Source organism: Lissotriton vulgaris, chromosome 8, assembly GCF_964263255.1.
Source record: "Lissotriton vulgaris chromosome 8, aLisVul1.2, whole genome shotgun sequence".
Lineage (NCBI taxonomy): Eukaryota > Metazoa > Chordata > Amphibia > Caudata > Salamandridae > Lissotriton > Lissotriton vulgaris.
Genome location: NC_141696.1, coordinates 482482151 through 482495167, shown reverse-complemented (window position 1 = coordinate 482495167; position 13017 = coordinate 482482151). Strand labels below are relative to the sequence as shown.

The window sequence follows — 13017 nt, the reverse complement described above, 5'->3', positions numbered from 1 at the left end:
GGTCCCAAAGGCGAGACCTATTTGCTATGCCAATACTTGTTTATTGCAGATATAAATGCTGCTGAGCAGCCTGAAAGTAACTGTATCTCACTCAGTTGTTAATCGGATGATAGTGCAGTCACCTGATTTGTCTGCAGCTTAATGGAGATGGGGACCCAAAGGTGTAAAGGGTAAATTTGGAACCTCACTAATACTTTTTAGGAGGCCTAACTAATTGTAGTTTTACACATCACTGCAACTATATGAATGCCTTCAACCAACTTCTTTGTGTTACATGTAGTCTACCGATTCGTTGTCATTGTTCTAGATTGTGGGGCCCTTTTCGGTCATGCAACCAACACAAAGAAATGACTTGAGTTATTTTGTACATATTTTGTCTAAATATTTTGAGTTGCTTGTTTGAACAAAAGGAGTGGCCTTACAGCAATGAGCGAGTACCATGTGTGTAATAGACAGCATTTCTAAATACATTTAATTTTTTCTATTCTTGACATTTTCAGCGTTCAGTAGAGTTAAATCCTACCCAGAAGGACCTTGTTTTAAAGATTGCACAATTACTTTGCGATCAGAACATTGATGATGGAAGAACACAGTATTGGGTAGAACGAGCATCCAAACTCTTTCCGGGGAGCCCTGCAGTTTTCAAACTGAAAGTATGTAAAAGATCTTGTTATTTTGGAGAGTAACTTCTTAGTTCAGCAATACACATGTTTTTGCTTCCAGTATTTTAACTACCACCTGTCAGGTTGTGTAACACTGGACATACATTTGTATACCCCTGTAATGCTAGGTTTATGTTTTTTCAACCATGGATTTTATTAGTTTACAGTTTCTTTGCACCAGTTCTTGAATGAAAAATCTGAATTCTGTAGTTCATTGTTCATCTGTGTTGTTCGATCTATTATCAAAATCAGAATGAAAGGAGTCGCCTGTAAAAATGATGCATCTCAAAAACCCTCCACCCAGAAAACTGGGAGCTTACTCATTGAAGCATCTGGTGCTGTATATGATGTTTATGCCCTGGTGGTGGGAGAATTTGGTCATCCGTATCTAGTAAAGACCACAGTTCAAATCACAAGCCCCTTGGAGTACACCTACCAGTTATAGGCCCATCTGATAGTCTTGAATACTTTGTGATGGGACGAGATGGACTGGTCCACCAGTACTCACTAGGGTAGTCCTAGAATGATTTTTCCTCTAGTGGCCTGCATCTTGGTTTCTGCTGGTCTCCTTTAACCCGTCTCACTCGGGGCTCACATGTCACTAGTTGAACAAGAATCTTGTCGTTCTAGTTAGGTCCTGACTTCAGCCATAAATGTTGGTGGCTCCAGAAATCTAAGATCTACAAGGGTATTTCCATGGGTTCTAAAATCTGATAAACTTTCCAGCTAACAGAACTGGACCCCACTCCATTGATTTGTAGGCCAACTGCCTCCTACTTTTTCTGGGGCTTGGAAGAGAGGTGTCACGGATGTTGCAAACTCGCATTATTGATGTTAGAAGGTGATAGTGCAGCTCATCAACCCAGATGATGCTGTTCTTGAATATTGCTTAGTACTGGGCAGTTTGGCTTTCCTCACCTCATGGCTCACATACATGACACTTTCTGAGTTATGGGGATTGACCTGTTTTTTCCTGACAACTGCTGATACACAGCCTCTCCAAAGGGGTTTGGGTGACTAACTTTAATCTCACTGTCAGGTCACCACAAACCTAGGTTTGTGGTGGGGGGTGCGCGAAGTAGCCACCCTCACTTAGTAAAGGGTTATATTGTGGGTGTTTTCCTGAAATAAGAGCCAGCTCTGATGTCAAGAGGGGTGTAAAGTGAACCACACCGTATCCCTTTATGACAAGAAGCCTACATCTGGCCGTCTAATTTTCTAGGGCCTTGTTTGGTACCTGTACTTAATTGTCCTGCCTTTGATACTTAATCTGATTTCTATTTCTTTTCTCATCGCTGTCCTCAAGCTAGCAGGCTTTTAAAATGTCTAATCACGCCATCTCGCTTATAAGAAATCTTTCCACTTTTAGTTTCTTTGAAGGTCCTAACTGTTTATGCCCATTTGAAATGATTCTGGGTTCCAAACATCTTCAGAACTAAAAAAATGTACACCAGATGTTTCCAACGAGTAGCTCATCAGCTACTGGTAGCTCTCCAGTTACTTGTAAGCACCCTCCAGTGTACAGCCAACCTATTAAGTAAAAAGCTTTTGTTTTGTTGAATCTGTATATCACAAAATTGAAAATTGTTCTTTCAGGACATTGTTTTTATTTTCAGAACTCGTAACCTATGTTTGAAGAAAAATTGTTAATTTCATATACATTCACTGAAAAAACAAAGGTTTCAGGGACCTTATAACTAAGCTCCAATTTCACTCATACAAAACCATTGAAACTCAGCATGTGTTTTTACCTGAGCTAACTATAAATTACGCACCCGAAAATGCACTGCTTATGAGCTAACATATTACATCCTAATTACAGTAAATTTTGTTCAAGTGTTCTGTATTTAACCCCTTCGATGCTTGTGACAAGGTCAACTCGTCATGGGTGTTACCTGCGCTGTGCTTATGACGAGTTGACCTTGTCACAAACAATGGGATTTTGAAAATTGCAGCCCAGCACGGGAATGTACTATAGCAAGGATGCGGTTAAAAAAAAACATAATTGTACCAACGCACTACGTTTTACAGCTTAAAAAGAATCCTAGTAAATATCATTTATAGAAAGTTCAAAACAAATAATCCTTGTTCCACATTTAAATGTACATTGAGTGAAATGTCAGTTATCCATCAGAAAAGCTATGTATAAAACTATGATTCTGTAACATCTAGTTTTCTTTGCAAGTTTTTGTGATTTCCAAATATTTTAAAACTCTGTTTAGGTTTCCACTGGAATTTGACCTAGTTCCTTCAAATACAGCTTTAAAAATGACACCCCCTGCAAACTAGGGAGATTGAGGTCCCACCTAGCAAGGTGATAACTGCTTCTCTGGGTGTTCGAATTTTCGTGTTATTAAATATTTCTTTTAATAATAACTTTCTTTCTTTTAATAACTTTGGGCATGCACAGAGAATAAGTTGGAGAGATTTATACTTATAATCACACAGTCTGCAGTCTCAGTTATGCTTTTAATCTTTCTATGAAGGAATGAGATCCTTTGTTTCCCACATACCAAAGCATAATTACATAAATTGATGTTTTAAGGCCACACAAAAAATGAGCTGATAAATATTCCCGAGGCTTCCTTGTACCATATGAGCCGATCACCTTCCTGGCATAAAGTCTTTGTATTAGAATGTTCTTGTCTGTTTAATGCGACAGGAGTTTTGTTGTTAAATCGATTACTTTATTGAAGGCCTTTTTCCCAATGCTAGAATTCCAAATGTCTTGAGTGCACAGATCCTCTATTACCTGGATTAGATAGCAACCCCAGGAACCTTGTTTTATTCTCTTTTTGCATACCAATTTCCTTTCAGCACAGATTTTTAATGGAACCAGTTTCAGATGCTAGTAGCCTCCCATATAGTTTCAGGAGTGCACCTTTACTCCGGAATATTTGATTGGACATGCCAAACTCAAGTCGAAATTGAGCCGGTGATGCAGATTGCTGTATGTGGAAGAAGTTTTTGTAAAGGACCTGGCTTGGCAGTTCGGTCTGGACTGTTCCCATGAGGCACAGGGTCAAGACTGATTTGCATATGGCTGGGTCTAAACTGGGGTGGCATGGTGAGCAAAAGAACAATGGATTTAACCCAGATCTCTTGACTGGGTGTGATTTTATGATTTATTCAGGATTCCGTCCATCATTTGTTTGCATAGCACTATATGACATTTTGGGCTTTTGCCCGCATTGCGGTGAGCTGTGATTTATAACATGGCTTTTGTATGACCTTGAATCTGAGATTTGTTTGAAGCTACTTTTCCCATCCAGGTACCACGTGTATTTCTTACATTTTGCATCCAGTAACAGTACTACCTTTTGTTTTTGATAAAGTTAATTCTAACCCTTGCACTTCCATGTACCTGGTTAATCTGCTCATTCCAACTTGTAAACCAATTGGGGTTTGACCTTACAGCACTATATCGTCCGCATACTGGAGGCACCCTATTTCCTCTTTTGCCAATGATGGAGGATGACTGTTGACATCCCAGAGAGCTTCTTCAAGATCAGATAAATACAAGTTTAAGAGACTGGGGGCCCTTTTAATCCGTTGTGGGTATCTTACCTGCGTCCATGTTCCTGTGTATAGTTCCTTGATGGCATTCAATAACTTATTTGGGATACCCCAATTGGCCATTTTTTCCCATAGGTGTCTTCAGGGCACATGGTCGAAGGCAGACTTGTGGTCCACGAAGCAGGCGAACAGCCAGTTGTTCTTGTTTTTGGTATTTTTGGCTAATAACATTAGTGCTGTAAGATTTATTAGTTCCTCCACCGACCCTGAACCCGGTTTGGGTCCTGGGAATGCCTTTGTTGTCATCTGACTATGTGTTTTTTAGATGGGCCAGCAGATACGCTGCAAATAGCTTGGCTTCCATGTCTTATAATGCAATGAGTCTATAATTTGTAGGATTTCCACCTTTAAAGATTGGCTGAAAGATACAGCCTCTCCATGATTCAGGAATTAGATTTTTCGAAAACAACTCATTAAAGAATGGTGTAAAGTAGGGCGCCCAATAAGTTGCTTCTCCCTTAAAGAGAGCATTTCATTTTCAGTTTGGGCCTGCTGCACCTTCTGTTTTCAATTTCCTTATAATTTTTGTTAGATGGTCTGATTCCGTTACCTCAGAAATGTTTCTATTCTGGAGGGCAATATGCTTATTGTTCACACACATTACATCACTCATGACATGGTTAGTGACATCAAACTTCACCATCTGGCCCATGTGCCCCCTCCTTTGATTCCTCATGCCTCCTTGCCTCCCGGGGGCTTATTAGTAAAGGAGTTCATTTTTTTCCAGCAGGAGCCGCAGCTCCAGCATATCTCCTGCAGAAAGTTTTATTTTTTTTATTTTTTATTAAGAGTTTTATTGCCCCCAAAGAGGCTTAGGCTGTCAGGGTATTCCTACCTTGAGCCCATCTTTTTCTTTTGTGTTTTTCGTTTTTTTTAATGTGTGGACTCTGCTGAAATCGAGTCTGATCCTCGGAAGATCCTCTCGTTCCTAAGTATACAAATTTTAATTTATTTTAATAATCCTGCAACTACTGAACTGACTTGCACCAAATAAGAGACACTTTTCTGGACCAATATCTACCTTTCTGCCAAATTTGGTGTAATTCCGTTCAGCAGTTCGGGTTGTAGCTGTGTCGACCGTTCCTATGGGAATTAAAATCGAGAAAAAAATATGACCCCCCCCCCTCTTTTGTCTCATACCCCGCTTGAGGTATCACCCCGAAACGTTCAAGCCAGCAGCTGAAGTGAGTCTCAAACTAGTTTTGAAACGTTTGGTAGAATTCGTCAAATGGCCCCGAAGTTGTTGGCAAAGCAAAAGAATGCTTTTCCTATGGAAACTAGGCTGTAACTATAGATAGACACACAAACGTCAGTGATGTCGTAAATGAGGTCATAGAACATGTCGTGAGTGATGTAATATGTGAGGTCATAAGCAGTGCACGACTGAGGCACAACTTATAGTTAGCTCTGATAACTATAACTGGTGAATTTCTGTGGTTGATATTTGATGCTTTTTTTTTGTGAAAATGTTATATTGTCACTGACCTATTCACCGAACTATGGCGTCATTTTAAACTTTGTGTTTTTCATTGAATTACGAAAGCTTTTTTTTTTAACCTAAAGTAATAATATTTTATTACTATATGCAAAGATATCCCCTGCTGCGCCCAGCCTTTCGTTAGGCCCTGTGGTAAACCCTTCACACTTCAACAACCCACCCCCCACCCTCCCCCGCCACTATTGGCTTTGAGGACTATTATTGGAGGGGTGCATGGCCCCACCTCTCTGAGCTCTATGGGGCCATGGTGACTATCCCTGAGTTCGAATGCCAAATTAAAGGGAAGGAAGGGGCGCAACCCCCCCTCCCCCCAATACACACACCAAGCCTTAATAGGTCCGGGGACTTAATCCTCTTGGACCTCATAACTTTATTGTTGTGTTCCCTGGTACCCACCAAGCGATACGTTGGTCACGATAAGGTAACCCCTGGGCTCAACTGTCTACTTGCATGCTGTGGGAGCCAGCATTGCCCCCGCCCAGAGGGAGTAGAAGATGTTTGCTGCCGCTAGGCGGAAGCTTCAGAAAACCATTTTTACTCACTCGATGGGTTGGACCAGATATGCCTTTGTTGTCCGCTTTCTTACGAGGTACCCTGCTCCCATAGCCCAGGTGGGGTTTTAAAATATGCAGCAAATTTGTAGTGGATATCCGGCAATTTACTTTTTTTTAAACGCTTGGGAGGGGTGTGGGCGATTCCGGTCTCGAGGGGCTGGCAAATGGTTTTTAAAGAAGGGTAGGGTTGTAAGGCTCCATACTAGCACATTTGTGGGGCCTTGGAGTTGACCAGGTGGCAGTATAGTTTTTTGAACTGCATGGAGGTGTGACTAAAGAGTGTGATGGTCAACACCATCTCTTGTAGACACGTGCCTGACCTGCACCACCTCCAGATCTACCACTTTAGGCACGCTTACAGAAGCTACCCCCGGTTGAGGATGGGTGGCCGCTCGCATCACCTGGGACCATATTGCTCAGGAGGCCATCCTGTGCCTCCAAGGCCATTCCTGGCTCGATTGTCCACTCTTGCTATTGCTTGTGCTTTTTCAGCATGGTTCTATGAACACGGTTTTGGCATATCTTCATATTATCTGAGCTAGTGAATATTTCTCCAGAAGCAGCAAGTTTCCTGATGTCTTCACATGCAAGATCTCTTGCTCTAGATATCTTTTTACATACCAGTATTTGCCAAAACTACGGACTATTTAGTAATTTACTTTTGCAGATTGAAGTATAGTCTTTCCATAAATTGCTTCACCCAAAATCAAATGCTTTAAACCCATTTCTCAGTTGGATTCTTTTTGTCATGTTGCAGAACTTTTCAGGCAGAAGAACAACCTTGCAACTTTTCCCATAGCTTGTTATATTTAGAAGGTTGGCATTTGAGAAAAAGCTTTTCACCTAGCTCATACATGAGTGCACTGTTTTCATGTTAATCCAACAAGTATTGCACGTGTACGTTTGTATTTATTTTGCCATAAATACTAGTATGGGCATCCTTTTACTTTCTGTTTTTATATAGGTGATGTAAAACTAACATGGTTGTTTTGTTTTCATTGTGTCTATGGAAATGAACATTTTGCATTGCAAACAATCACTTTCTGTCTTATTTTCCCAAAAGATATATTTGTTTTGCGTAGCATTATGAAATTACTTTGATGTATATGATGGAGGTACTTTTCTTTAGCCATTAAAAGCTGAGCAGCTATGCCTTGGTTTATGAAATAACTTCTTTTTATTATTAATTAGGAGAAGTTGCTGAATATTAAAGGTGAAGTAGGATGGAATCAATTATTTGACTTAATTCAGTCTGAACTGTATGCCCGACCAGATGACGTCTATGTGAACATCAGACTAGTGGAACTTTACCAATCTGATAAAAGGCTGGAAGAGGCAGTGAATCACTGTCGCAATGCAGAGAAGAAAGGAGCCCTGCGTGCCAGCTTGGAGTGGTGTTCTTGTGTTGTACACATACTGAAGGTATACTTATATGTGATTTTTGAATTAGTGGGTTATTGTCCTTTTGCTTATTTTGACTACTTCAATGTCTCCACAATATGTGCTTTGCGCATGTTACAGAGAGCGGGGTACAGTTTGGAGTCGTTTTGTCTTTTATGGTTTTATAATAGATTACATTTTAGTATTTAACATTGGGGGGGAGAGTCAAAGCAGGCTGTAGGAAGTATTATGTGGTTGTGGGCCTCCACTGAGATTCTTGGTTGCCATGCTTCTTGGTTCCCAATATGTCCGATTTCTGCTGAGCCTGCGGCTTCTTCACTCTGGCCTCCTCTTACAGCTCTCTCTCTATGCCGAAACCTACTCCTAGGGCCTCTTCTTCTGCTTTCCTGTTATGCTTTTGCCACTTGGAGTGAGCCATGGGCGATCCAATCTAGCTCACCTCGCTCTCCACTCAATGTCTCTTGCTCCACTTCTGTGCTCCCTGAGGATTGGTCCACCATTTGGGGGACTCCACTCATTAAGTATTGTTGTGAACGGACTCTCCACTGACTGCAGGCTTTCTCTGGCCTCCTGTCATCCAGAGAAACCTTACACTAAGTCGCTCGAACGTCTGGTATTCCTTTGTCAGTTCTTTTTCTTGTAAACTCACAATTATCGTATTAAAAGAGCATTTTCGGCTAGTACTGCCAGGGTCTTAAAAATGGGCATCCTCCATCTTGGGTCTAACTGTTAATCAGTTGCAAGCACAATAAGTGCACTTCTACACAATTTATCCACCATGGAGTACTGAAACTCCACTTTCAGTAAAAGTTGTATGGTAAAGCTTGTTTTCTTTGTAGAAGTTAAACAGTTGCATGATTCATTTACGTCATTTTAGTACATACTTTCAGTTGTTACTCTCATTGATCCATGTTTAGTAACACAAATTACATATTTGGATTGTTCCTTTTCCCTCCTTCTTTTGAAACTTACAGGACTATATAGAATCTCTCCAAAATGTTGGGTCAGATAAAACTATATGGAGGTCACTCAATAAAGAGCTGCTGCTGGCTCATTGCAATCTCATGTTGCTGACTCTTTCGACCAGAGATGTTCAAGAGTCCCGGAAAACGTTCCAGAGGTACTGTGCTTTTTAAGTTATGAATTTAGGTGCTTGCAAATGTTGCTCAATAAATAGAACGGGGAGTGATGATGTTCATAGGGTCTAGTTGTTGCTGGCTCATGGGTGTTCCTTTAAGGTAGTGCCTCTCCACATTGTTGGTCATTGTAATTTTTATTTCTTTGTAATATTACATTTTGGTCATCTTATTTCTTTGTAATATTACATTTTGGTCATCTTAGATTTTGTTTTGTTACAGCTGTTTCCTGGTTTTTAAACTCTTGATTTTGAGGGCGTATGTCCTTCATTCAGACTTACTTTCTATTTTTAGGGTTGTATCAATTTTTATTCATTTTCAAACAGTGAAATGAAAAATTATACAAATCTTCTGCCTACAATCAACCATCAATGGCCTTTCTTTCTATCTTTAATAGATAATTAGGCTTTTTTTGGGTTAACCTTTTCCTCTAGATTTGTAAATGCTGTAGGGAATGCAATTTGAAAATCCAAGTTATTTTTCAAGTTAATGGTCCTGATTTATAGGTATGTTTTCATTTTCCTTTCCGGACTACTTTTTTCATTATTTTTTTTTTTGTAAGAGTATCTGTTTTATTTTTGTTATTTTTTCCGACCTCTTAATCCATACAATTGTTGTATTTTTCCAGATTTAGCGATCTGGGAAATTTACATTTCAGTTTTACTTTGGATAACTTTGTGGGTTTCGCCCTATATTACTTAATCATATACATTATAATATATATGTTCGAGGCATATGAGCTGCAGATTACACACTGTGCATAGATCGCCACCTTGTGTTTGTCCCGGATGTTTGCAGTTTGTTTTTATCCTGAAAAGTCTTTGGAAGTAACGGGATAGGTGACTCCTCCTTTGGATCATATTGCGCATAGGCATCGGCTCCATCCTTGGATTGTTTTTTCCACCACAGGGCTCGGATGTGTTTCCTGTGCTCTGTGTTGGGAACGATTTTTCCTTTGCCGCGCAATCCTCACCGACTCGACGGTATTGTTTCGAACTCTTTTCCAATAGATGCTACTCTTCAACTCCAAAGTCTCCAATTCCGGTCATCGATGAAGGCCTTCGGGCCTATCCAGGCCTCATCTTCCAGCTCATGGAAAGGACTCCATTTAAAAAGTGTCCTCAATGTGGGTCGAAGTTTCCCCACACCGATCTCCATGAGGTGTGCAACCTTTGCCTCTCACCGGAGCACGAGGCCAGATACTGTTCCGTTTGTGCCTCCTACCGCTCCAAGAAGACGATCCGGGACCGACTAGCTCGAAGAACAATGGCTCGCTCGTCAGCTTCGATCCCAGACGACATCTTCGAAGAGGGTGTCGACGTCCCAGAACAGGAGCAACAACATGGCGTCGACAGCAACTCTGAGGCCAAAGATTCAGACATCAAGGACATCACTCCAGCTCGGCAGGTCGGGAGTACAAACGCCGACCCCCGACCCTTCCTCAACCGCCTCCTAAAAGGCTTCGGACACACCCTCGGGCTCGGGTGCACACCGATACACTGCATCCCATGCCTCGCATTCGAGCTCGGCAAAGAAGCCTTATAAGCCTTTAGGCGACTCGGGCTCGAGTCAGCCTGCCCCCGGTGCCGGTGCACATATACCGGCACCGAAAAAGAAAACCTAGTCTTCCTCCACGCCAGCATCTAAGCACTCGGCACCGAAGACAAGGACTAGCTCCTCTGCTCCAAAACCACACTCGGAGCCGAGCAAAGAATTTACAGTCAAAGTACCAGACTCCCATGCTTTGGAGCTGAAAAAATCCTCGGAGCCGAAGAAAACCCCGGAGCCAAAAAACCCTTGGAGCCGAAAAAGACAAATGTTCCACCGGCCAAAGACACTGCCAAAGAACATGTTTCAAAACCTAAAGATGCTCATAGCTCGGTGCCCAAAAAGCCTTCGGCACCGAAGGAGCAACCTTCTACGGAGGACTTATTCCATCCAGACCCTACACAAAAAACTCTGGTTAAAGATCCATAAACTGGTCGACTAACTCTTAGTTCTAAAAAACGGCCATAGGACACGCCTGCACCTGCTCCTCATCCTAAGAAAAAGAACATTGCAACCTCTCCTCTAAGGATACATTCTCCTCTTACTCTTTCTCCTCTACCTCATATTCCTTCACCACCTCCTCCCCTACCACATCACTCCCCTACACCATCTCCTACTCCGTTAGGAGACAATGATAACAGGGATGACACCTCTAATGACACAGGGGGTGGTGCAGATAGTGAGTCACCACATCATTCTAGTCCTCCTGGTTCATCTGACCCTTGGGATGATTATAGCACCCCAGATGTCCCTTACATCCCACAAGATGACATATATCACTCCAGGCCTTCTCCACCAGAAGACACTATGGGATTTAACCAACTGGTACATAGGGCTGCCCAATACCATGGGGTTGACCTACATACTGACCCAATAGACGAAGACTTCCTTATGGATACCTTTGACACTGCACAAAGGTCCACATCAGTTTTACCCATGCTTAAAGGGGTTATTAAGCAGGTGCCAGAAGTCTTCAAAGACCCAGTTAGGGCTCGAATCATCCACCCCCGAATTGAAAAAAAGTATAAGGCTGCCTCTTCAGAGCCAGCCTACATTAAAGGGCCTGCACCATTAGACTCCCTTGTAGTCTCCAACGAACGCAAAAAAAACAAATTCACAAACATCAGGCGAGGCTCCCCCCCCCCCCCCCCCCCCCCCCCCCCCCCCCAGATAAAGAGTCTAAGCTCCTTGACGCATCAGGTAAAACAACAGCGTCACAGGCAGCAAACATTTGGCGTATTGCCAATACTCGAGCATTACTTGCAAGATACAACAGGGCACATTATGATGAATTAGAATCAATAATGCAGCACCTTCCAGATAAATACACAATTAGGGTAAATGAGCTTATACAAGAGGGTAAAAACATCACCAATACCTCTATTCAGTGTGCCCTGAATGCAGCAGATACTGCTTCAAGGGCAGTTAATACCAGTGTCTTGTTGCGTTGACATGCTTGGCTGCGCATTTCAGGTTTCAAACCTGAAGTACAAAGTGCCATTCTTAACCAACCCTTTGATGAGCAACATTTATTTGGGCCTAATGTGGACGTATCCCTTGATAAAATGAAAAAGGATACAGACACGGCTAAATCTATGGGAGCCTTGTAGTCGCAAGCTCCCAGACGCTCCTTTCGCCGCTCATCTTACAGAGGCAACACTAGGGGATACTCCTAAGACAGTCCCCCTACTTCTTACAAAGCCCCTACTCAATCCACCTATAGTAGGAGCTAGACGAAGACCCCATCAAAACCATGAACTCCATCCACTCCGGATTCCCCATCTGACCCCTGCCCTCCCCACGTCTTCAACAAAGCCAGCACAACCATCGCGCCCCACCTCCGGAATACAATCAACAGTCCCTTCGAGACAGCAACCTTTCCCGGAAAGCTGGAAGCAAAGCGAGATCAACACCCTTCTGAAGAAGCCCAAGGCGGTCCCCAAATACCTCAAGAACCTCCGGCCCATCTCCCTGCTCCCGGCAAAAGTGACAGAGAAGATTGTCAACAAACAGCTAACCCGCTACCTCGAAGACAACAACATCCTGGACCCTTCCCAATCCGGCTTTCTCAGCAACCACAGCACCGAGACCGCCCTCATCGCCGCCACTGACAACATCAGGATCCTGATGGACAAAGGAGAAACAGCCTCCCTCATCCTCCTGAACCTACCGGCAGCCTTTGACACAGTCTGCCACCGCACCCTATCAGCACGCCTCCATAACGCCGGAATTCAAGAGAAGTCCCTGGCCTGGACCACATCCTTCCTCTCTGGCAGAACCCAGAGCGTCCGCCTCCCTCCCTTCCGCTCAAAAACCACTGAGATCATCTGCGGCGTCCCACAGGTATCCTCCCTCAGCCCGACGCTGTTCAATATCTACATGGCACCGCTCGCCCACGTCGCACGACAACATAACCTGAACATCATCTTCTACACCGACGACACCCAGCTGATCATATCCCTCACCGAAGACCCCCAAAGCCAACCTCTACAGAGGAATGAAGGCCGTAGCCTACTGGATGAAGGACGGCAGACTGAAGCTGAATTCAGACAAGACGGAGGTACTCCTTCTCGGACCCACCCCATCAGCCTGGGATGATTCTTGGTGGCCCCCATCACTAGGCACAGCCCCGGAACCCACAG

The 13017-nt window shown here is 43.0% G+C and overlaps 1 protein-coding gene across 2 annotated transcripts in view; it reads left to right on the top strand.

The window, feature by feature from the left end:
* Positions 1–13017, top strand: part of LOC147697215 (E3 SUMO-protein ligase RanBP2-like) — an 852038-nt gene that overhangs the window by 84997 nt on the left and 754024 nt on the right. For both annotated transcript variants that reach the window (XM_086934289.1, XM_086934288.1), the window contains exons 4-6: positions 501–653; positions 7482–7712; positions 8666–8811. In XM_086934289.1, coding sequence (XP_086790415.1) covers positions 501–653; positions 7482–7712; positions 8666–8811 — 530 coding nt within the window. The remainder of the gene's footprint in view (positions 1–500; positions 654–7481; positions 7713–8665; positions 8812–13017) is intronic.